Genomic DNA, 26,197 nt, shown 5'->3' on the forward strand with positions numbered 1-26,197 from the left:
CTTGATGTGAAGCTTTTGTGACTGCAGGAATCCATACTCTCTGGTTCTACGTGACTTTACCGAAAGAACCAGAGTATGGGCTGTGTGATCATACTCTAAGTTTTTACGGTAAAGTCACGTAGGTAAAAAATGAAATTAATAAAAATAAAATAATAAAAATCACGTTTCGGAGGCAACACAAGTCTCCGTCATCAGGTGGGATCGTCACAGCCAGATTTGCTGTATCAAGTGAGGCAGGAATTCCAAGATACACGTTCTTAAATACATGTTAAGGGGGTGTGATGATACTTCCCCACGCTGGCCAGTGTGATGTGTTGATGGCCCAGAACTGGTTCAGATATCATTCGAGGGTAATGTCATGCGTAGCCAATGATTATAGTAGTTTGCTAACCACCCCACCCCACCCAGTGTAATGATTATTATTGTTGTCACGCCACTGCTACCCTTTATCCTTTTCTTAAAATACGCACGAGGGCCCTTTTTGAGGCTGAAGTGGCCTCAGTGTAAGAGATGAGTGTGCATTGAACGCGGCCAAGGGTTTTTTTTTAATGTGCGCCGCGAGCTGGCTCGATGCGACGGATACCGCCGTCGTCAAGAGCGTTGGGGGTTATGCAAACTGTGGGGCCCGTTGGCAGATGAACGGCAAAACTGTAAACTCCTCGTGCTGCGGTGGAGCACGATCCTGTGGATGAGGTGGAGACGGACAGACCGGCCCCGATTGGCGGCGCGAGTTGACAAAAGGAACTGGGCAGGAGACACGAACGAAGAAACAGAAAAGAGCATCACGTGCGCACACGCAGCCTTCGGATCAATCATTTTATGCTTTAATCCAATGACGTCGCCCACTTTTGCAAAAACATCACAGTACAGGACATCACCTCCAGTGAGACATTTAAGAGTGCATTCTTGAACACGCAGCCTTTTCAAATTCCACGGGGAGGAAGTTGGGAGGCGAACTAAATCAAAAGGTCATTTTGCACGCGTACGCGTGAAAACTATATGGTTTGGGAGGTGGGGGGGGGCTAATCTGGCGTCTAGGTTGGAACACGTAGGGAAAGGCAGTGGTGAGAATGGGCCACCCGAATCCACCCCGCCCCCCCCCCACAATCGAGCCTTTGGCCACGTCAGGATGCTTTAGCGATGCTAAATTGTCGCTCAATTTGCATGCGGACAACTCCACCCCCGTGCGTACACAGCAAGCGGGACAATGCAAAACAGCCCCAGGTTAGGCCTTCAAAAACCAATTCCCTTGGTCCTGGGCCACAAGGCGTGCGCAGTGGATGCTGTATCCCAGCCGAGTGTCTGAACGTGCACGCGCTTGTTCCGCCAAACGGCTGTGCACGCGCTTTGTTGAAATTTAAGATTTGCACTCACTTCGATCGCTGCCGAGATTTTTGCAAAGTTGCGACATTCATGGCTACAAGTCGCCCACGCATTATAACGGTCCACCATGTAACTCTATCTCGTGCCTCACGCAATGTAAACGACCATGGACCTAATGGGGGGGAAAAAAGACAACAAAAAGAAAAACACACCTAATGATAGAGTTGCAACCCATTAACATCCCTCAATTTGGAAAATAACTTAGGCATTCTAAAATTGCTTTCCCCCACCGGCAGCGAGTCCGACGGAAAAACATCGGGGCAAAAACTCTCAAGCAGAAACCAAGAGCACAGTGGACCGGCAGCATTAACAGCACGGGAGATGAAACACGGAGCATGCCGTCCAAAGACGTACACGCACGCCATAAGCCTCGTTTCCACAAGACCACCTTCTCTGGAATGGCTTCCCATGTGCAGGATTCACTTGTGAACAGAGGAGGAAGTGACATCATGCGGGGGGGCCCCACCTCCCACTCTACTCTCTGGAAAAACCACGAAGCCGAGGAGGGCCAAAATATTACACCGACGGCAAGAAGTCATTTGACAACCGGGCAACAACATTTTATTCTTGACGCAGAACAATCGATCCGCCTGTCACGACACGGCTGTTGGGGACGCGGCTTGGCGACGCGATGACATGTTTCGGCGTGAGCCGTGCCCTGCAGGGTGGCTTCATGCTACCGCGATGTTTAAAGCGCACAGGAGGCAGTGGTGTCGTGTCCAAAGACCCGGCAGCGCAATGCACCCCCCCCCCCAACCACTGCACCAACACGAGTGAGCACCCGTCCCTGGTATCAATGGAATTGGGCGACTTTCGTAGCACGGGCTGGGTGAAATATAAATTCACTAAAGTACAATAGTAATTTTTACTCTCTTACCGACATATTTAATAACCTTAAACACGTATATGTGTGTGTGCCTATACATACATAAAATCAATTACTTGACTTTAACACTATTTACTTTCGTGGATCGGTTGTGGTTCAGATACGAGTGAGCAGCTCTAAATTTAAATTAGTTGTATTGGGTCCTGTCCTTTAAAAAAAAAGGGCTTTCCTTGTTTCGGTTTTGCACGAGACTCGTTAATACCGCTACGGTTCATCTGAAACAAGGCAGGAATGACATCGTTCATGAGTTCTTGCTTCTTTTCTCGTCTCCGTGCCTTCATCACGAATGGCTCTGAGTTTGGGACGCCATGAATTCCTACAGCCACATCAACCTTAGTGTGTTTACAGTTTTTAGTAGCTTCAAAACAGTATAAATAATTGCAATAAGGAACAAACTACCGCTGTAATCATACCAACAAGCGTGGACAGTGCACTGCGAGATGGGTACAGGTAGCCAGAGGTCAAGAGAGTACATTTGAAATTGTAAATCCATTACAGAATGCTAATAACACCAAAACCAGTTAACAATGACTAAATACACTGGAGACTAGGGCGTCGATCACCAATCATTAATCGTGATGCAACCAGAGTAATCTGCTACGCAATCCATTAACACTGCTGCAGACAAGCAAGGTAGTGAATTGCAGTACGCAAATTACATTCCGGGTTACATTCTATGACTTCGCGAACGTCATCGTTTCCTCTCCCCCCCACCCCCCCTCCCAATTGCTGATCACTTGCACCGCCGTTCTGGCCGGGGTGACCACGCGAAACAAACTCTTCGGGACACACGCGTCCCATACACAAGAGAATGTTAAAAACAACCTCTAAAATACGCGTACATATTTACGTAATCAAAACAGGAGAGAGAAACAAACAAACAAACAAAAACACTTCAAATAGTGAGAAAGCAATCACAGAATAATTCCCTAAAATACGCAAGCAGCTTCTAATCAGAAGGCCGGGGCTGTGACTCGGAGTTTTACGGAAAACCGAGAGGGCTTGAGGTTGCCGGCCTCCATGCGACGCGGCTTCGCCAATGCAGCGGGCGCTGTGTATGGATCACGCTACGCACGCACGGACGCAGGCACTCGCGCTCCATTGCACGTGTTTACAGATCGACACAAAACATTAAAACGCAGAATCAGTTGCTACTGCTGCTGCGGCCAACTTCGCGGGGGGAATTGGTGTAATAGGAAGACGATGACAGGAAGAAAAACAAAAACAACACAACATGCAGAAAACAAATATCGCATTGCCACGTCTTGTTCACTCAACCCCAAGTCTGGACGCAGTTTGCACAACAACCGTACGCTTGCCCTCATGTTCCCTTTGTTGAAACACAAGAGAATTTTTTTTACCTCGGCAGACTTTAGAAGACCTGGCTGCCACCTGCTGACAGGCCACCCACACTGCTTTCTTGAGCTGTTAAGTGATGCACAGCTGAGTGATGCAAGGAACCCCACAGTCACTAAAAGTTGACAATTTTTGGAATGTGGGTGACCTGACGGTCTAACCTTGCTCAGGATTAACGCTTTCCCATTCAGAGACATCTGCACCACTGAATCTCGGAACGTGCAAGCGGTCAGCGTTCATTTCAATTAGAGAGGCGTAGCGCCGCTGTTTTTAAAGACAATATAACTCACCGCAGAGAACTGTAGCGGCACAACCGCACGGACAGCTGGCGCCAAACTGTGCCACAACGCCCTCCCGCGTTGGCCTTTTACTTCCGAATCCGGTCCGATGACGTGCTCGTCGCCAACGTCATCGGAACGGAGTCGGCAAAAGAACTGATGTCGTACATGCACGTCATCAGTACATGCACGTCATCGGAATGGGAAAGGGTTAAGAAGAGACAATGACAAAAACAAGAATTGGGAGTGACCACCGTAAATGTAAATTTACACCAATATTCATCGTACCTGGTTCCGTCCATGTGTTACAAATGCTGCTCGACAGCGTTTGCTTTGTGGTCTGGTAACACTCAAAAGCGTATTCATTTCGCAGAAGTGCTTGCAACATTGTGTACTTATTTGAGGCTGAACAGACATAGGAGAGGTCCAAACTGATAATTTCAAGTCCTATCAATGTGGGATAGGATTCAAGTTGGGATTTCCGGGATAAAAAGGCGCAATAAGTGCCATGCCACCCCTGCATCGAATTTACGGGGATTTTAAAGGGCTTCAATGTGGCTGCAGGTTGTTAGCAAGAGGCAATGAAGGCATTCAAACCAAGACATTATGCCAAAGAAAGACGCTATACAGGGGGCATCGGCAAAGAATGTGCAGGGAATCGTGCACCAAGTATCGGAAATCACGTGGCATTTGTGCATCACCGGTATCCTCCCACAATCCCCTGCATGACCACGTTCGGGAAATAACTGGGTGGTATTTACACCCGCGCTCTAAAACCGCACGACGCAGCATTATAAACCGGTGAAAAACTTGTCCACCGCGAAGCGTCGGAAGAGAGGGGGGTAGTTGTAAAGGAGTACAGCGCGGGGCAGGCGGGGGGGGGGGTGGCATGGGCTGCATGGCTGTGTGATGGGTGGACTGACGAACGGGACAGATAGACGGACAGGCATTGAGAGGCGCCTGCAAGGTGCCCGTTCAGTTAGGGGTGAACGTGTTCCTTGCCGCGCTGGTAGCCGCCGTCGCGGCCGCGTTCTGCACCGTTCGGTTGGACATGACGCCCGTAGCGAATTCCTGCTGCGCCTTCTCGAAGCTGGCGCCCGTCTGTCGGTACAGCGAGTGCACCTGCGGCACGGGCGACAGGGGCGGGGGGGCAGGGCACACAGACACCGTCAGAGGGCAAAATGCCAAAGCCGAAAGAAGAAAAAATTAAGCGTGGACTATTCGCGAACAATAACGGTAATGCTCGCGGGCAAAGTGCGCAGCGTGCGTGTAATATCGTTTGTTTGCTACGCATGTGTCAATCGTCACCACGAACACCTTGGCAAACGAGATGTTCCATCTCAGGGGATTAAAGAGCAGCCCATGGTAGAGACGTCGGGAATTGGACAGCAGCTCTGTTGAGGTCGACGCATTTTGGCCAGCCAGGCTCGGGACAACAAGGTGGGGGGGGTCCCTACGACCACGGATTGGGTTTTATAAATTTTGGGTCGAAATTACCAATACCATATTTTATCCTAAAGTTTTGTTTCCCAGATCATCTTTTCAAGAGTTATCATGCACCGCCCCTCCCCCCCAGCTCCTAATACAGACAGGCAGCCAAAGCTGAAGCATAAATGCATTCGATCATAGTGGAAAAGAGTTCAACAAAGAGTAGTAAAGGCTGGGGGACATGCATGGCGAGTCATGGTCAGGGGTAAGGCTCGTGCCAGATGGATAGTTGATAAGCAGAGGAGTTGGGCTCGACACTCACAACAGCTTTCCCCTTCACCACTTTATGCTCAATTTCACGTTTGGCTTTTACAGCGGGTCCCATCCATATGACCGCTCAAGACATGGGCTAAATCTCAGCCAATACATGCCTTTCGCAACTGGGGCCAGAACCTGGGCCAAGATCATAATCCTGTCCTGCAGTGAAATAAACGTTTAGCTTAGATTGCCAAAGTGCTCATTTAAATCAAGAGAATAATTTGGTTAATATTCACAAAAACGTAATCCGTTTTCAGGACTATATTCTCGCCAAATATTTTAGGGGAGCTCATCGCCACTGCCTTCAGCTTTTTTGGACACTGCAGACAGTAACGTGTGACAAACAATTAAAGCCAATCGCAAGCCACCAGATGGACAGGCTGGCAGACCAAACATCAAATATGTATGTTAAGTTATTATTATTATGAGCCTGAAATTAAATCACCCTGACAGCCTGACAATTATAGATGCCCACTATGTCTGTACCATCGTCTTAAGATGCAGATGAAATGAGCCGACACATAAATACACGTGGTACTATATTGTCAAGGAATTGGTCAAATATCCAATTGTATGACTCTCCTGGAAGTCTTCTGACTGGGTGAAGCTTTCATCTGGAAATATAGGGAATATTTATGATAATTTATGATTATCCCTACAAGCCATAGGGCTGTCTGCACGGGCGCCCACCTTCTTGAGCATGACCACGGAGAGCACAGCCGACCCGGTGAAGAACGCGGCCAGCAACATGAGGATGATGCCGACAGCGATGCTGTGGTTCAGCGCCTCCAGAGACGCGATCCAACCGCTGTGAATGACACGGCGACGTGCAACAGTGTGTGGGCGTGAGCCCAACGGTGTGTGCGTGGTACCCTCTAAGTTACAACCACAGCACGGGTTAACACAGCAGTCGCATATGAACCACATGGGCCATATGAGAGGCGCGTCACAAGTGCGTCATATGGAAAATCATGATGACCACGTTGCAGTATTTTATCATTTTTACAGCTCCTGTCAATCCACTGGTGTATGAAGGCCACCCAATGCCACCATCGGGAGTTGCTTGACCACACTACTTCACCATGCTGGTCAGCATGGGTTCGTAAAAGGGGTTCAGCTCAGGGATGGATTCATATATAATTCGCCACTGATGTTTGTAGCGGCCAGGAATCTAATTCAGGTTACTGGGGTCATCACATCGCATACGAACCGCTGCACCAAACAATCCATGTTTAAAGATAACATGCGCGGGTTGGTTAAGGCGGTCACCTGGCCCAGGACCGGTTCCGATATTCACTCACCACTGATGTTCAATGTGGCCAGAGATTGAGCTCAGGTCGTTGAGTTCACAGTGCAGTGAGCAAACAACTGCATTACCGCTCAACCGTTCTTTGTCATTAATTAAGATGAAAGCCTGCGTCAGTCAATGTGGGAAACGGAGCCTTAAATTGCAATAGCAAAATAGGAGTAATTTTTTTTAAATGTACGTCCTCCTTTCGTATGAATTTTAACAGCAGACGCTGAACTTTGGGATTCACCAGGAAGTTCAATCATCCGGCGTTAGGCGGCGCAACACCACAATTTGGCAGGCGCTGGGAACAGGGAGAAAGCCACACAGGCACGTACCAGTTTCCCCAGCCCGGGATGCCGATGGACTGCATCACGTGCACCACAAACTGGCAGAAGAAGATGAAGAAGAAAAGGAAGAAATTGAAGGAGCTGTCACTCCTGGAAGGGGAGGAGAAAACAAACAAAACATTAAATATTGATTTAAAGCTTTCGTGACTGCAGGGATTCATATTCTTGGTTCTTTCGGTAAAGTCATGCAGAAGGGAAATAATAAAATAATATAAAACAATAAAAATTCTCACAACGTTTCGACTGCAACACAAGCAATCATCATCAGGTGTGAAATCCACAGATGATTGCTTGTGTTGCAGTCGAAACGTCGTGAGAATTGTAATTGTTTCATATTATTTTATTATCTCCCTTCTACGTGACTTTACCGAAAGAACCAAGAATATGAAACAAAACATTGTTAAAATCGTCGACTGGACCACTTCTCAGCACGTACAATGTGTTCCTTATTGATCATGAAGCATAAGCCAAATCATTTGCCAGGTGACTTGTCAGACTCGAATAAATGTGTTCACAAAGGAACAAATGCCCAGCAGCAAGAATGAGAGTTAGGGTCATGCAACTCGTAGGCTTGTCGTAGCTATTATGATTTGCTGGATTTTATTCCGACATTCTTATATTTATGCTCAAGTGGCTTGGCATAATTTCAAGCAAACCCAAGATATTGGTTGATAAAATGGTCGTGATTATTATTCAACATACGGTGAGCTGAAGAAAAATTGGTAATTGGCGTGTTTAAACACTTGTACACGTGACAATTTCATATATTTGGTTATATCAGGTGAAAGAGAGTCTTGAGACACCAATTAGGTCAGATAATCACATTTAGAAACATCACTGAAACAACCACTTTTATAAACATGCGTTTAGAGTTTTTGGCTGCAATAAAGTTACACTTGATAAGCCACTTCGTTGAGCTACCATTTGTGGACAGGTTACTTCTGAAAAAGAGCTACATAGCTCAGTGAGCCTTACCTAGTAAAATAAAAAATTAACCCGTAAAAACAAAGTTTTTCACTATAAATTCTTTATATGCGTGGCGGCTAGAGTCCTCTCGTCCTCTGGCTTGAGATGCCTGCCACCTATGGGTCAGATGATTGTCTGGCAGCATTAAGCAATTGGTAAATAAATATAAAAAAATTTCCCTAAACAGTGTAAAATTTTGGAAATTTTTTTTCACGAAAATGCATTGTGACGCACAACGAGTCTGTGTGCAAAATGTCAGCTCGATTGGATCACGGGAAGTGGGTTAAAAAACGACCGAAAGATTTGCACGGTCGTAAGCAAGCAAGCAAGCAAGTGAACTTAATATAAAGGATTTAAAAAGTTACGTGACCCTCACTAAAAAAGATATTCTGAATTAAACGAAACAATAATATTAAAAAAATGAGAATCTGGAGACCCTTAAGGAAGGCTTACCACCCCCCAAAAAACGTGGTGCAGGTACCGACCTGAATGCCTTGTAGACCGGCCGGAACCAGCACACAAAGGAGCACGGCGTGAAGAGCAGGAACCAGAGGATGGCCATGCCAAAGTCGATGCCACGCGCCGTGTTCACGCAGAACCACGCCAAGCAGCCCAGCAGGTTCAGGAACAGCGTGACTGCGTGGACTTCAGAACCAGAATCACAATATGTATTCAAACTGCAGGAATCCAATGAGCTAATAAAGCTATTTTTCGTAGATGTCCAGCAGAGGCGGGTAAGAACCACACAATAACTTTGCCCACGATATGCAAGCTCGCGCACAATACGTTTGCGTTGTTTGTGGGTTCTTTAATGAGTAGCCCAAATAACTCATTAGCTAGCGATGATAATCGCACTGCAGCGAGCGTATTCGGCGCGTAATATTGTGCCTCCCGCAGCAATTTCATGAATTGTCACCCTTCTGGCCAGTGATTATTTGCAATAATCAATTCCTTGTCTCATATTGACCATCTTCAATGGAATTGCTTCTCGTTTATAAATTTAAGAAAATATCACTGAAAATAAATGTTCATGAATTGTAAATACCTAATATCAAACAGACAGAAATCAATTTGCGGATTGAGTGCGCGAATCAATTCTATAATTGGTAACCTGACATGTCGTTACATGCCTAGTCCAACTGTCCTCAAATAACAATGATCTCAATTGTAAGTATGAACCACGAGTGATTATTCCACATTTCTATGATGGGGAACACTCTCTATATCTTGATGATACCAATGAGCAGTGCAGCTTCAGAAAGTGGCAATCATTTTAAGCAACCCCAGAGTAATGATGACGATAATTACGAATGGATTTAAAAATTTTGGATATATTTTAATAGTTTGTAGCTTAAATTTCGATTTAAAGCTTTCGTGACTGCAGGGATTCATATTCTTGGTTCTTTCGGTAAAGTCACGTAGAAGGGAAATAATAAAATATAAAACAATAAAAATTCTCACGACGTTATTGTTTAATATTTTTATTATTTTATTATTTCCCTTCTACGTGACTTTACCGAAAGAACCAAGAATAGTTTGTAGCTTAGTTTAATTTATAAGCAGTTTGCATATTCACTGGTGAAGGATTCCTTTCTTATGGGGGTTGTTTTACCATACTTCACCACAATGACCAGTGCGTGTCAAAGAAGAGGGTATATCCAGGATAAATTCAGATATCACTTGCAACCAGTGACAGCTATGGCAGGGAATCAAACTCGGGTCAACGGATTCATCGGACAGTGCACCAACAACTACGCCTCCACTTCACCCCAATTTGTTAATGACCAACCACTACTTACACGGAAGCTTAAATATTCAATTACTAAAAAAATAAAACGGTACTTTGGGTAAACTGTCACTGGTTACTTACGACAATGGTGCTCATGCAGCTGAAGACTGGCAGCCAATTACTTTAAGGATACAGAAATCCCTGAAATGGAGTTTATTTGCTCCACTTCACTGATTAATATTGACCGCAGGTAGGATTTGGTTCTCCCTTGTAGGGAGATGGACTCGAAAGAAAACTGCCGTGTGTCCAATGACCATGTCGTTCACAAAACGCCTATCCACGCACTGCTGTGGTCTAAACATGCTGACATTTGGAATTAAACAAAAGATTTGGTGATACTGCGTTGGCAATGGTGCACAAGCACAAATAAAAAAAACGCCTCACATCCGTCCATAACACTGCCTTAAAAAGACAAAAAATATATAATCGGTTATGTATAATAGGTGACGTTTCAGGCAATAGCCCTTCTTCGCGAGCCTATGTGCCAGAAATGTCACCTATTATCCACCTTTATCCTTTTAACGCCACAGTGTTACAGACAAATATCTTGTTTTAATAAACGTTAAATGTGTAGCTTTTGGGGCTTTCGGTCCAAGTGATCCATAATAAACGTTTTTGGGTTAAATCGCGTATATATGTGTCGTGAAACCCACCACCACCCGACAGTCAATTAGTGTGGTTTGTCACGTTCTGTTGACGTGACAAACGTTTCGATGACAACCTTAATAATTGTCTGTGTCCAGTGGTGGTGGGTTTAACGACACATTTACGCGATTTAACCCAACAAAAAAACCTTTATTATGGATATTGCTTGTGAAAGTCTACGTATTAAACGGTCCCAGTGACGCCAAAGGCTGCAGGTTTGACATTTCCCCATGCATGGTAATCTCCTTTGGATTAATATTAGAAGCGTAACAATTCACCTCTCACCCCAACCCACAATTTAATTGTCAGGATGGGGGGGGGGGGCTTCGGGCCACCGATTCAAGAATCAATTATATTTTTTAACAATTCGTCTGTTGTGCCTGCTGGGTTCATGTGAACTAACCAATAATTATTGATTCTTACATGCAGAATTCAGGTTATCGTACGAATCACTTTTTATTGCGGAATCGACGCGTTGTTAAATGGAAAATAGAGCTGGCAAGTAAGCATGTCACGATTCATCCCTCCCTACCTTGTCAAGATTTGATTTTAAAATTTAGAATTTTTTCATCATTTGTCCTGAATCAATGGTATTGTCAGTCACGTTTGACCTACATTGTTCTATTTGTGTAAAAAAAAATCACCTTTTCATTAAGCTTTAGGATCAAGTCAGACTACGTAGGCATGGAATGAATAGAAATGCATTAATATATCGATTAAAATGTATTCTTTCAATCACAAGACAATCTTTGACTCGTGCATGTCAGAATACATTATTTATGATACAAATAATATACTAATGCTACTTTCGGTTAATAGACAGAATGTGATAAAAAAAATAAGACAACAGCAAGGACACAGTAAAAACTAAACAAATTATTGTTACCTGAATCCATCTTGAGACCCTAAAACTCAACACATTCATCAATAACACTGTGGCCTTAAAAGTAAAAATATATAATAACCAATGTTCCAGGCATTGGCCCTTCTTCATAGCACACAAGAGTGTCCCGAGAGGTAGGAGACCCTAAATCTGGACAAATCACTTAATTTCTAGAGAGTAAAACAATACATAGCCGTGCACGTCACTATAAAATGTGTTCTTTGGGTCACATCTTCCTTCAAGGAGGGTGTGCGAGCGAGTGAATGCCGGTGCGGAAACCTACACATCCACATGTAGTAGAGCATCCGCACGGTCTTCTGGAACTCCACCGGGATCTCGACGGGAATGTCCTGGTAGAAGCACGGCCCCACAGGACACTGCGTCGGCAGCGGGGGCCAGTTGTTCTTCTTTACTGTGGAACACGGCACAGAGCGGGGCAGCCAGCTCACAACGCTTCAAGGTTCACGGGCAGGCTGAGGCACTCGGGTTATTGCCAGAGGCGAGCGGGGAGGTGTCAATACCAGGAGATGCTACTGTTGCGTTATCCCAGGGGGTCGGCAACCAAAATAACAAGAAGAGCCATCGTGTTAGAATTCGGTGAAAAAAACCCCTCAATATTTCAATAGCCGCAATGCATGTGGGTACGAGACGGTGGTGGTCCTGAATCAAAAGGGTCACGAGCCAGTTCCTTAAAGAGCGGCATGAAGCTCCGGAACCGCAGGTTGCCGACTCGTGTGTTATCCCCTTGCACGTGTGACTCTCACCGGGTCCTCTAGTTTCTTTCAACACAGCAAACATCCAATGCAGGACCCTCCTACATTGGGGTATATATATATACACAGTGTCCATTGTGTTGGCGTGTGCAGCAGCAACCGCGTCCAAGCCGTCGTTCAATTTTTTGGCCCCGCCCCCCCCCCTCCCGATGAGTTGTACTAACATTCTGATGAGCTCCCCCCCCCCCCTCTCCTCCCCCCTTCAACTTGCTTATAAGGGATTACATCTTGAATCATTGCCTCACTTGATGCAGCTAATTCGGCTGTGACGGTCCCACCTGATGACGGAGACTTGTGTTGCCTCCGAAACGTCGTGATTTTTTGTTTTATTTTATTTTCATTAATTTTGATGTTTTACCTACGTGATTTTACCGAAATAAAACTAAGAATATGATTCCTTGCAGTCACGAAAGCTTCAAATCTAGAATTAATACACAGTGTTGTCTACATCACGAGGGACGTTTAGAAATCATTAAGTGTATGGAGCACATCATGATTTTTAATTGACTAGTAAACATGTGGACTGTAGCAGATTTCATGGACGGGAGTTTGAGAAACCCTGGGATAGAACGCATTTGGTGAGGGGTATATGGGTGAATGCATTTGGTTTCAAGATCAGAGGGTTAAGATTGGTGTCAAAGTAATGGGATCTGGATTCCTGTGTATCCACACAGGAGTGTGAGTGTATGTGTCAGGGGAACTCTTGTTCAGTGACTGTCACTGCATGCCAATGTATCAGTACGACTGTATCCGTGCAACAACGAGAGCACAGCTGTGTGCCAGTGCAGTTATATTTAAACTAAACTATTTAAATTTCGATTTAAAGCTTTTATGACTGAAGGGATTCATATTCTTGGTTCTTTCGGTAAAGTCACGTATAAGGGAAATAATAAAATAAGAAAAAATTAACAATGATTATAAATTAATGGGATCTGGATACCTGCAGAAAAGACAGTGCTGTGTTGATATGGGAGTGTGAAAGTGCGTGTCAGTGGAACTCTTTTTAAAAAAAAATACAATGATTATTGTTTTATTTTGATTATTCTATTATTTCCTTTCTACGTGACTTTACCGAAAAAACCAAGAATATAAACGATTTTAACTATTTTTTATTTTACCAGGTAAGGCCCATTGAGCTATAACAGCTCTTTTACAGAAGCGACCTCGCCGCAAATGATATCTCAATAAAAGTGGATTATCACGTGAAAATGTATAGCAGCCAAATACTCTAAATGCATGTTTCTAAATGTAGAGGGAAAAATCAGAAGACCCGGAGAAAAATCCACCCCACCACGAGGAGAACATGGCAAGCTCAAAATATACAGCAGACGTCAGGGTCGGGATCAAACCCACGACCTCCTATATACCAAGCGAGGCAGTAAACATCTCGCCACCGTGGCGCCCCTTTAGAGTGGCTGCACTAGCTGCCAGGAAGGGGGCTGCTGGGACGGGCAGCTCACCGGCTCCTGGCTGTGTCTGCATCTCACGCTCGCGTCGATCCAACTCCGCCGCCTTCTTCTCCAGCTCCTCCTGCCTCCGCAGCAGATCCGCCTGTGCCGCCGCCGATACCGAAGGTCCCTGTGGCATCAAAGTACCGGCACAGTCACCGCACCGTACCACTACTGACACTCTCTCCTCTAAATCATGAATCAGTCATTACAAGTCGACTGATGAAGAGGCTGAACAAACTTCTTTCACTCCTTGCTTTCTGTGGCCACGGCGATCGCTTCCTGTAAGTGTACCACCACTACACAGGGCACTAATGTTTACGCAGGGCAGCTGAGTAACGTTAACGATGACAGCGGCCAGCTCTTACCTTGACTGCAACTCTTGATTATTATTTTTCTTCATTAAAGCAGCCTCAACTGTTCGTCAGATACGAACTCACGACCAACTTACATAATAGGTAAATGCTAACCCTGTCGGATAAATAAAAGCATTTGAACAATGTGGCTACAACTACTGCCTCTTGAGTTGGTGGCCCAAAACAAGGCTGTGTGCATTATAGGTGCACTACGATTAAGTGATGTCCAAGGCACCATGGGAGGATCAATCGACAAATTCAAAGAGAAACACATGCATGAAACAGTTACAGAATCAACGAATAGACAAGATTTCCCTTCCTTGTTACATTTAACATCCAGGTCATACAGTGTTGTCACATCTTTTTTCATTCAGACGCTGTCTCCCCGACAGACCTGGTCTTCACCTGAGGACGGCTGCTTGCGTTGTGGCCGAAACGTCGTGAGAATTATTTTATTATGTTTTATTTTTATTATTTTATTACTTCCCTTCTACGTGACTTTACCAAAAGAACCAAGAAGATGGATCGCTCTTCTTATTTTGGTTGCCAACCCCCTGGGATAACGCAACAGTAGCATCTCCTGGCCATATGACACCTCCCCGCTCGCCTCTGGCAATAACCCGAGTGCCTCAGCCTGCCCATGAACCTTGAAGCGTTGTGAGCTGGCTGCCCCGCTCTGTGCCGTGTTCCACAGTAAAGAAGAACAACTGGCCCCCGCTGCCGACGCAGTGTCCTGTGGGACCGTGCTTCTACCAGGACATTCCCGTCGAGATCCCGGTGGAGTTCCAGAAGACCGTGCGGATGCTCTACTACATGTGGATGTGTAGGTTTCCGCACCGGCATTCACTCGCTCGCACACCCTCCTTGAAGGAAGATGCGACCCAAAGAACACATTTTATTATTTTATTATTTCCATTCTACGTGATGACTTTAGCGAAAGAACCAAGATGTTGTCATACCTGTGTGCCGTAACCTCCAGAGCCCTGAGCTGTGTAGGGTGGCGGCTCCTCCGTGGGCTGCATGACGGCCGGTTGGGAGGTGGGCAGCACTGCAGGCGTGGCTCCAACCAAGGCGCCCTGCAAATGGACCGTGCCACAATCACGTTTCCAACAGGTGGTGGCGCAGCAAACCCTGCTCAAACGGACAGATTGTGCGAGGTTATTTTGTTGTTGTTGATTAATGAATTAGTGAAGCATGCAGTCTGTTTAAAGTGAAGTTAAAGACCCTGTTGAGAACAATCACAGTGACTGGCCTTTTTGTACTGGCATGCAAATATATGCATTTTTAGTTATTGACATAAAATATTAATATTACAGCATAAAAGTAATAACAATAATACAACCATAAAAATGCAGTCTAATAGTATTATAATAAACCGAATACAGTGATTAAGAGAACATTCTAATAATTTATAAAAGTGCTGCAAAATGCATACATTAAATGACATATATAACCAAGATTGTAATAAACACAAAATATTGTTTGATAAATACGAGTTTTACAATATGCATACCCAGGCAGTAAAGTCATAACGCAAAACCATTACAATATCAATGAACAATAACATCCTCACCTGCTCTTTCGCATCCTCATACATCACTCTTAACACTGCCTGCTTACCCATCAAAACAATGCCTAAACTCTCAAACATTGAACAGAGCTCCCAATCCACTTCTACTACCGCCGCCATCATCAGCTTCATTAACATTGCATTGGTATTGTATTTCTCAGCAGGCTGCTGATCTCAAAGGGTGTCAAGAACTCACGCACCGGCTTCGAGCCATCGCCAAACGGGTTGTAGTCGTTGAGGGCGGGCTGGGTCTGCCTCGTCACCTGTGTCACGGCGGGGTCCTGGGGTCAAATGACACACGTACACATATTTAAGGGGTGGATGCATGCGATAGGTGGATCTTATTAGCCAGGTTTTTCCAAAAGAAATAACTCTGCTTGGTCACCAGCAGATGAACGCTAATGAAAGGATGCTGCTACCACTTTCAGGGATCCCCGCAGATAAGCGGATAATTTTAGAGCCTGCAGAGACTACTTTAGATTGTGGAAAATGGGAACAGGTTGAATTTGTCACGCGACTCCACAAATTGGCAAAACTAAATGTGACCAATATAATCGACTTAGCATCAGTGGAGACCTCTTCTGGATGCATCTCCTTCCACGAATAGGGTAACTCCACTGATCTGTGAAAACACTGTTAATAAGAGGTTCGGCAATTTTATTAATAAAACTAAATTATGTTAAGAATCATTTTAGGTTTCAATGAGTTTTTTTTAAAGATTGTATTGTTTTCTTCCACTGAAATGTTTGTCAAAAAATATTATTAATTTTGGTAATTAAGTTCTAATATTCATGTATGTACGTACATATTTTCAAGTTCCAAAAGATAACGATTTTATCAGCCTGATTAGCATGCCTCAATGCACGAAAGTATTAACAATTGGCTCATCTGGTACGCATTGTAAAGATGCTGTCAGCAGATAAACAATTATACCTCTGCAGTCTCCACAATTCCTACAGCATTCAACTACTGTACATAGTCGGTTACTCTTTGGTTCTTTCGGTAAAGTCACGTAGAAAGAGACAATAATAAATTAAATAATAGCATACGACGTTTCGATTGCAACACAAGCAATCATCATCAGGTACAAATGAAAAAGAAAACAAACCTAGTAAACTTAGAAATATAATGCAATACAACACAGATAATCAGCTACCATAACAGTCAACACCCTACCCTACCCAACACCCTACCTGGTGGTGACTGTTATGGTAGCCGACTATCTGTGTTGTATTGCATTATATTTCTAAGTTTACGAGGTTTCATCTTCTTGGTTCTTTCGGTAAAGTCACGTAGAATTACCGAAAGAACCAAGAAGATTAATCCCTGCAGTCACGAAAGCTTTAAATCGAAATTTACTAGGTTTGTTTTCTCTTTCATTTGTACCTGATGATGATTGCTTGTGTTGCAATCGAAACGTCGTATGCTAGTATTTAATTTATTATTTTCTCTTTCTACGTGACTTTACCGAAAGAACCAAAGAGTAATTCCTGCAGTCACGAAAGCACCAAATCAAGTTTTTTTTACATAGTCAGTTCACTGATGTTGGTACTGATAATAAATGTAAGGTTGCCAGATTAAATGTCAGCTGGGGGGTCGACATTATCGTAATAATCATTCATCCCTCTGGAGGACGACAAAACGGACACCACTAGTGGGAAGCCAAAAGTGGTCAGTTTATTAAGAGGCTGCCTCAAACTTCGAGGAAGGGTAATTTCCACCACTGGCTCATCAGAGCTGCCAACATCGATGGCAACCATCCATCCCATTGCTTGTTTGAGTGCCAACACAGTGGTGAAAATTAAAGTATTTATATTAATAAAGCAGTTGAGTTTTATAGTTTAGTTTTTCATGAGGTTTATGCAATGGGACTTTTGGCAAATTCTGTTGATGAGCAATTGTTATGTGGGAGTAAACTGGAGTCCCCACGCATGTGGCTAACACACCAGACTCCGCACAGAAAGATTAAGACAAACTAAAACCAATCCTACAGCAACTAGAACTGAAAAAGACCCCCGTATAGCCTTAACAGACTGTTGGGGAAATTGCTGTTAGCGAGTACCTATGAAGGTCCGAACGGCACACGAGGGGGTGGGTGGCCAGCAGCACGCCCGAGCGCCTTTGTCTCCCGAGTGGCGATGTTTTTAAATCCTTTATATTAAGTTCACTTGCTGCTTGCGCGCTTACAACCGTGCAAATCTTTCGGTCGTTTTTTAACCCACTTCCCGTGATCCAATCGAGCTGACATTTCGCACACAGTCTCGTTGTGCGTGACAATTTATTTTCGTGAAATTTTTTTCCAAAATTTTCTACTTTTTAGGAAAAAAATTTTATACGACTTTCCTTATATTTAATTTAAAATACCAATGTGATAAAAATGAAACTCTTACTCAAGAAAAACAGAAATGAATAATAAAATAAAACCGATGCCACGCATATCAAGGATTTATAGTGAAAAACTTTGTTTTTATGGGTTAATTTTTACGCACCGCATCAGTTACTCATTTGAGGCTTAGTCGACATAGGGAAGGTCCAGGACCGGTTCAGATAATCGTCACTGTTGGCCTTGAGAGTGAATCGTACTCGGGGCGTCAGGTTCGTAGTGCAGTGCTAACTGCTACACTACCTCTCCCCCACAACTAGTACACACTGATGGTTACACGCACTAACCAGGCTAAATACCGCTTAGCTTCCAAAATCTGGTGAGATCAAACGCATTCCCGGTGATTCAATCAGCAATTAAAACAATACACATACAGGAATTATCATCCATGATCTAACTACTGCTTGATGATAGCCTCTCCAAAGTCATCAGTATCTCTAAAATAAAACGGTTAACGTTATACTTTACTAGATTTACTACCCGGCTTCGTCCGGGACTTGGATTCTTGCCTTGGATTAATTTCACATTCCCTTATATTTCACTGAAAAACCCTGAAAAAAATTCATGCTTGCAAGAAAGAAAAAAGCCGAAACAAATCAATTGAACTAAATCGGATGTTTTTCACCAAAGGAAGTTCAAGCTTAACCCACTTATACGCAAAAGGTCGATTTAGGCAACTCGGGAAGGCAATGACGTGGCGAGCTGAAAATAGTCGCGTTCCATTACAAATCCCAGACAGAATCAGCTGTCCAAATTTCATGACGTCAGAGCTCAGCGTTCGAGAGTTTGTGCTGCTTCACACAAACAGATATATTTTCGGCTTTATATTTAAGAGCGAGCTGAAAATAGTCACGTTGACTTCGAAAATCGAGACAGCTGTGCCGCGCATTTGTGCGGAATACACGGCCTACGCTGAGGGTGGGGGGGGATGTCAGCAGGCACACTGCGTAACGCTGCCGCATGCGGGTGACATCAAAGATGTGACGTCACCGCTCACTTGCCGTGCAATATATTATATTCATTATTGTGCCGCCCCCCCCCCCAAACACAAAAGTCTATTTTTATAATTTTTGCATTGTGTACAGTCTGGAAGCTACCCACATGCCAAATTTCAAGCGTGTTGCATGTCGGGAAGTATGCTAACATTTCAAACACACAAACATTCACAAATTTCCCTTTTATATATATAGAAAGAAAACAGCAACACTGAGAGCTACTGGGCCAGTTTAATTGAGCGCTTGAGTTCGACTGCCAGTGACTGCGCTATTCAGCACAGATCCTGTAATTTGAAGACCCAGATTGCTATAAATGCATAATTCCCAGGCTGTTCATGACTTCCGTGATAGAATTCAGAAGAACTGAGCACTGTGCAGCTCTGTCAGTACTAATCCAAGGTGAAGAAAGAAACAATATTATCAAAGTGCTTCACCTGTTCTAAAGTTGATGTTAATGAGTCACGAGAGAAAACATGTCAGTGTGTACCAGGGTCAGGGTAATCCCAAATCGTCAGCTGCATAATAGAGTACACCTCAAGGAAGTAATTTTATAAAGGAATGTAAGTTAACATATCAATGACCAAAAGGTTGCAAAGTGAACTCAAACCGTACCAGCGAGTAAAATACAAGAATACAAGGCGTTCATCCGGTCCTATTGTCACTCTTGAGCTGACGGGGAAGGAAAATAATTTAAACATTTTATGCAAGCGGCCATAGGAGAGCATGGGTGCCTCTGTGATGTTAGTCCACAATTTGGACATGGCTCTCTGCAAGTGCCACTACAGATTCCCAGACATTTTGCAGCAAAATTTCGATTTAAAGCTTTCGTGACTGCAGGGATTCATCTTCTTGGTTCTTTCGGTAAAGTCACGTAGAAGAGAAATAATAAAATAAAAACATAATAAATTTAAATTCTCAAAATTAGTGAGAATTTTATTTTATTATGTTTTATTTTTCTCCAAATTACTGAGAATTGTATTTTATTATGTCTTATTTTTATTATTTTATTATTTCCCTTCTACGTGACTTTACCGAAAGAACCAAGAATATTTTGCAGCTACTGTTACCTGCCGGCCGCGTCACCCTTAAAACAGAACTGTAGAGCTCAATGGACTTGACTCAGTTGATACGCTGTCAAACTGACATCTGTCAAACATCAATGACTGTTACACCATTCACTAGAGAAGATCAGACAATGTGTACCTGTCAATACGATTCTACATAGACATCGATGACTCGATGGCATTGTGCACAGCAGCAGATCGTTCTGCTAACGTGATCACGAATCGAGATGAGCATCACTTCCTGCATTCCACGGTTCTAAGATTTAACAACCAGTCGTTCACCTGCATCCCTTTAAATCCCAGGTTTCAATAAATAACGCCGCTGATATCATTCGCAAGAGGAGACCACATGCTGTGCGTGGCTTAAACTAAACTCCTAAAGCTCGGTTTACACGAGGCAATAATATATGTGCCGGTGCGACAACTCGCATCAAATGCCAACTAGTTCACAAGAGACTTCAGTACGTGCATGTGTCGGTATATCTACTATATAAACACCACTTACTCCGTGGCACAGCAGTTCACAGTATGAATCCAACGCGAACATCATTGTTATCGTGACCGTTAACGACAAGCCACTGTGTTAGTTGTGGACCTGTGATGGCCGTGGGATTTAAACATTCACAGACTCCACGGCACACAGCTTGAAAGAGACCACTTTAGCATCCGTATCAGTATACAACACGTAAGCCACACTTGATGTATAAACACCACGACTATTAGCGAAGCACAGCAACGCGTTCCGGCATAAATCCCAAATAAACACCGACTGCGTGACACAGAACCCAAACACACACACCTACGTCTATCACTACGCGTACCGAATTTCACGATCCTCACAGCTCAACTAAAACCACTCAAGGCGGTTACCCGTGTACTGTAATCACCTCTAGCGCACCTAATTAGTTCAATAATTAAGTCATTAAGCGTCATCTCGCTCGCCGCCCGTTGTGTAACTACCCCGGGGAAACGGGCCCTCTGGCCTAGTTGTCCATGCCGGCTGAGAAGTCTCAAACCCGGCAGGGCTACTAGGCAAGACCGTTGACCCCCCCCCCCCACCATCGCCCGCCGTAGCCTCCGGTCAAACCACGAACAAAACAGCGCGTGAACGCACCCGAAACGGACTGTTGACCTCTGGGTCGGCGAAGGGGTTACTGTCGAAGTCCGACATGGTTCGTGTCCTCGCGAGCCGCCTTCGGGGAAGAAGAAGAAGAGGCCAAAGCGACGGGACGGATCGCAACTGCCCCGTCCAGGAGCCGTCGCTGAGAAGATGTCGGACGCGTCGTGACGTCACCGCGGGTGACGTCGCCGATGGGGGGTGACGTCACGTGAGGGGGGGGGGCTCGTGAAGTGGCGCGGGGGGAGGGGAGGGGGCGCTTGCTTAGGATTCTTGGGTTTCAATGGGCACGTGGGTTCTTAGGTTTCAACGGGCGTGTGGGTAGATTTCAACTGGCATGTGGGTTCTTAGGTTTCAACGGGCGTGTGGGTAGATTTCAACGGGCGTGTGGGTTCTTAGGTTTCAACTGGCATGTGGGTTCTTAGGTTTCAACTGGCATGTGGGTTCTTAGGTTTCAACTGGCATGTGGGTTCTTAAGTTTCAACGGGCATGTGGGTTCTTAGGTTTCAACTGGCATGTGGGTTCTTAGGTTTCAATGGGCATGAGGATTCTTAGGTTTCAACTGGCATGTGGGTTCTTAGGTTTCAAGGGGCATGTGGGTTCTTAGGTTTCAATGGGCATGTGGGTTCTTAGGTTTCAACTGGCATGTGGGTTCTTAGGTTTCAATGGGCATGTGGGTTCTTAGGTTTCAACTGGCATGTGGGTTCTTAGGTTTCAACTGGCATGTGGGTTCTTATGTTTCAATGGGCATGTGGGTTCTTAGGTTTCAATGGGCATGTGGGTTCTTAGGTTTCAATGGGCGTGAGGGTTCTTAGGTTTCAATGGGCATGTGGGTTCTTAGGTTTCAATGGGCATGTGGGTTCTTAGGTTTCGATGGGCATGTGGGTTCTTAGGTTTCAATGGGCATGTGGGTTCTTAGGTTTCAACTGGCATGTGGGTTCTTAGGTTTCAACTGGCATGTGGGTTCTTAGGTTTCAACTGGCATGTGGGTTCTTAAGTTTCAACGGGCATGTGGGTTCTTAGGTTTCAACTGGCATGTGGGTTCTTAGGTTTCAATGGGCATGAGGATTCTTAGGTTTCAACTGGCATGTGGGTTCTTAGGTTTCAAGGGGCATGTGGGTTCTTAGGTTTCAATGGGCATGTGGGTTCTTAGGTTTCAACTGGCATGTGGGTTCTTAGGTTTCAATGGGCATGTGGGTTCTTAGGTTTCAACTGGCATGTGGGTTCTTAGGTTTCAACTGGCATGTGGGTTCTTAGGTTTCAATGGGCATGTGGGTTCTTAGGTTTCAATGGGCATGTGTGTTCTTAGGTTTCAATGGGCGTGAGGGTTCTTAGGTTTCAATGGGCATGTGGGTTCTTAGGTTTCAATGGGCATGTGGGTTCTTAGGTTTCGATGGGCATGTGGGTTCTTAGGTTTCAATGGGCATGTGGGTTCCTAGGTTTCAATGGGCATGTGGGTTCTTAGGTTTCAATGGGCATGTGGGTTCTTAGGTTTCAATGGGCATATGGGTTCTTATGTTTCAATGGGCATGTGGGTTCTTGGGTTTCAATGGGCATGTGGGTTCTTAGGTTTCAATGGGCATGTGGGTTCTTAGGTTTCAATGGGCATGTGGGTTCTTAGGTTTCAACGGGCATGTGGGTTCTTAGGTTTCAATGGGCTTGTGGGTTCTTAGGTTTCAATGGGCATGTGGGTTCTTAGGTTTCAATGGGCATGTGGGTTCTTAGGTTTCAATGGACATGTGGGTTCTTAGGCTTCAATGGGCTTGTGGGTTCTTAGGTGTCAATGGCCATGTGGGTTCTTAGGCTTCAATGGGCTTGTGGGTTCTTAGGCTTCAACTGGCATGTGGGTTCTTGGGTTTCAACGGGCATGTGGGTTCTTAGGTTTCAATGGGCGTGTGGGTTCTTAGGTTTCAATGGGCATGTGGGTTCTTAGGTTTCAATGGGCGTGTGGGTTCTTAGGTTTCAACGGGCATGTGGGTTCTTAGGTTTCAATGGGCATGTGGGTTCTTAGGTTTCAATGGGCATGTGGGTTCTTAGGTTTCAATGGGCATGTGGGTACTTAGGTTTCAATGGGCATGTGGGTTCTTAGGTTTCAATGGGCATGTGGGTTCTTAGGTTTCAATGACACGTGGGTTCTTAGGTTTAAACGGGCATGAGGGTTATTAGGTTTCAATGGGCATGTGGGTTCTTAGGTTTCAATGGGCATGTGGGTTCTTAGGTTTCAACAGGCCTGTGGATTCTTAGGTTTCAATGGGCATGTGGGTACTTAGGTTTCAATTGGCATGTGGGTTCTTAGGCTTCAATGGGCTTGTGGGTTCTTAGGTTTCAATGGGCATGTGGGTACTTAGGTTTCAATTGGCTTGTGTGTTCTTAGATTTCAACTGGCATGTGGGTTCTTAGGCTTCAATGGGCTTGTGGGTTCTTAGGTTTCAATGGGCATGTGGGTTCTTGGGGTGTAATGGGCATGTGGGTTCTTGGGGTGTAATGGGCATGTGTTGTCAATCCCAATGGAGCAATTACCTAGGAATCGCTCAAAAAAGATTATGCACAGCAACATCGCCACCTACTGTGAACGCTTGGTGGGGCGCCACTAAAAAAATGCTCGGGACTCAACGAGGCTCTCCTGGATATGCACACACGCGTTCTTCGTTTTCAATTTGGGACTGTCACATTTTCCCGTGACACATACGGCCGAAGCAGTGCATTGATGACAAACTGTAAAGATAACCCTAAACCCTTAGCTGTACATAAAATTAATTTAGAAGCAGTTGCCCTTAATATTGAATCAACTAAAGCCCGGGAAGGTCTATGATTGGGTGAAAATCTGGTCTGTGATTGTTTTGACACTATGTGCACAATAGGGTCGGAGAGATGTATTTTCATACATGTGGGGGACAGCAGTCACTTTTGACTTTCATTTAGACCTTGGCTTACGCATGCGGTCAAACCAAGGCAGGCAGACAAACCCAGCCATGCATCAAGGGGAAGCCCAGCAAATATGGAACGTTGGACCAAAGCTGTGCTAACGTTGATCCAAAAATTTCAGCCACGTACTAACGTCCACTCAACGTTGGCATGTTTTCTGGGAGGGTGATGGGGATAATCACCTCCCTTTGAGACCACCAATCCGCACCACCCCTTCGATGCGTGAAGATCCACTACCGGACAAACCTGCAACTTGGGTCCTGGGCCAAGCATAGTATACCCAATTCTATGAATCATGAAAATATTTGTACAAAAACAGAAACCAAAAATATATACCATGACTTCAGTGGCGGCTCCTGCAAAATCTCTCAGGGGGGGCAAATGTCTGGATGATTGATAAGGATAAGGTCCACCCATGTAATGGATAAATTAACAGCTTAAGCATGTAAAGGCAACTTCACTTCTTTAATATTAATGAAAAATAAAGTGACTCTTACAATACATCTTGTTTGTTTATATACTCACTATTAAAACAAACCACTCAAGTTTATTTTATTAAAGATTCCACTAGGTAGCGATAAATTATATTGTTGGATGAAACGTGCTTACGTATGATGACGTAAGCACGTATGATGACGTAAGCACGTTAGGGTGAGCCCTCCCAGAAGCCATAGAGAATGCATTGGAGCGCCCCCGTTCGAAAAAAAACATCTTTCAATGTAAGTCTATGGGGCCACTCGGGGCGATTCTCAGCCGGAGTGAAATCGCCCCAAAAGAGGCGGTACTCCACAGAACGTGACATGACGCTGATTGGACTATATCCAGAGGCTGACAGTGACGGCTAGCGTGACTCTGTGGTTGAATGACATTGGTGGTGCGTCGCCCAATCGCCATAATGAAGAAACCGCCCCTGCATGACTTCCCTATAACTCCTGCTCGTTCATTTCCCAAAGCTTAGCAAAGCCACTCAATTGTCCCATGAGGTTTCTGACCGAGTTGTCAGTGGAGCGTGCAATGCTGCTGCTGGGTAGTAACAGGAAGTGACCCTCATTTAAGTATTTCACTTCATCATCAACCGTTTTCTATCCACTGTTGAACGCCTCTCCACATCATCGTCATGCATCAAGGACGTGTGATGAACCAGCCTGCCTTATCATCACCAGCCATGGTCAATCCACTGCTGGATGAATGCATTTCAAATCCACTGCCATCTCACAATCTTGTGACATAATAACCCATCTACCACCTGCACGATTTCATAACTCCATCTCCTCGGAATACATATGCGTTCTATTCCTTTACTGCCATTCGTATCATATAATTCCAGAGCCAACTTACTCTTTCTTAACGGGTTCAATATCATTATCCAGTGTGTGCGTACTTGTCTCGATGTAATTCCAAGCAAGTCTCTCCATGCTTTTTGTGAACTTTTCAGTTCCAATCCATTTCGTTCACCATATTCATACTTCTCCTTATTGCCAATCACAAAGGTTATCCAATGTGTAATCACTGTTTTAAATAGAAAATTCTGCTCCCAGTTGCGATTTTTTCAGTTTATGTAATGTTGAAGGTGGAGGTGCCCCAGTTCTGGTTCAGATATCACTCACCACTGATGGTAGCTGTGGCCAGGAATCAAACTCGGGTCGTTGGGTTCATTGTGCAGTGTGTGAACCATTGTGTTACCGCTCCAACCAAGGGTGCCCTTTGTTAAAACACCTGTGATGAGATCTATAGCTCCAATCACAACCAGGGGAGGGGTATCTCCTTCACCACCACACCATCATCTCAAGGGTGTGTAAACTGGTATCCACCTGAAGCTGCACCACTTTGTAGCGAATTAGAAGTCGTCCTTCAACCAAAATCACCCTGAATGAGCCCAATCTCGTTGGATCTTGGAGGCTAGAGGATCGAGCCGGGTAAGTGCTTGGATGACCACCAGTGCATACGAGGTGTTGTAGGCATTCCATGTTGAGGTCTGCGAGGTGTCAGGAGATAG

At 44.7% G+C, this 26,197-nt stretch overlaps 1 protein-coding gene across 2 annotated transcripts; it reads right to left on the reverse strand.

Annotated features, from left to right (window-relative positions):
• Positions 1-801: 801 nt before the first annotated feature.
• Positions 802-21,456, reverse strand: LOC133354283 (secretory carrier-associated membrane protein 1-like). 2 transcript variants are annotated; one of them, XM_061571012.1, is made up of 9 exons: positions 21,292-21,456; positions 15,918-15,998; positions 15,107-15,223; positions 13,804-13,921; positions 11,854-11,982; positions 8,739-8,898; positions 7,276-7,377; positions 6,340-6,457; positions 802-5,025 (listed from the first exon to the last, which is right to left on the reverse strand). In XM_061571012.1, exons 1-9 carry the CDS (start codon positions 21,328-21,330, stop codon positions 4,879-4,881), a joined length of 1,011 nt encoding a protein of 336 aa, XP_061426996.1. In that variant the 5' UTR covers positions 21,331-21,456; the 3' UTR covers positions 802-4,878. The 2 variants fall into 2 exon arrangements, with proteins under 2 accessions (XP_061426996.1, XP_061426994.1); XM_061571010.1 differs by having other exon boundaries at positions 21,274-21,456.
• Between the last annotated feature and the right edge of the window lie 4,741 nt (positions 21,457-26,197).

Source organism: Lethenteron reissneri, chromosome 46 (genome assembly GCF_015708825.2).
Source record: "Lethenteron reissneri isolate LAM-NWPU_2019-01 chromosome 46, ASM1570882v1, whole genome shotgun sequence".
NCBI classification, from domain to species: Eukaryota; Metazoa; Chordata; class Hyperoartia; order Petromyzontiformes; family Petromyzontidae; genus Lethenteron; species Lethenteron reissneri.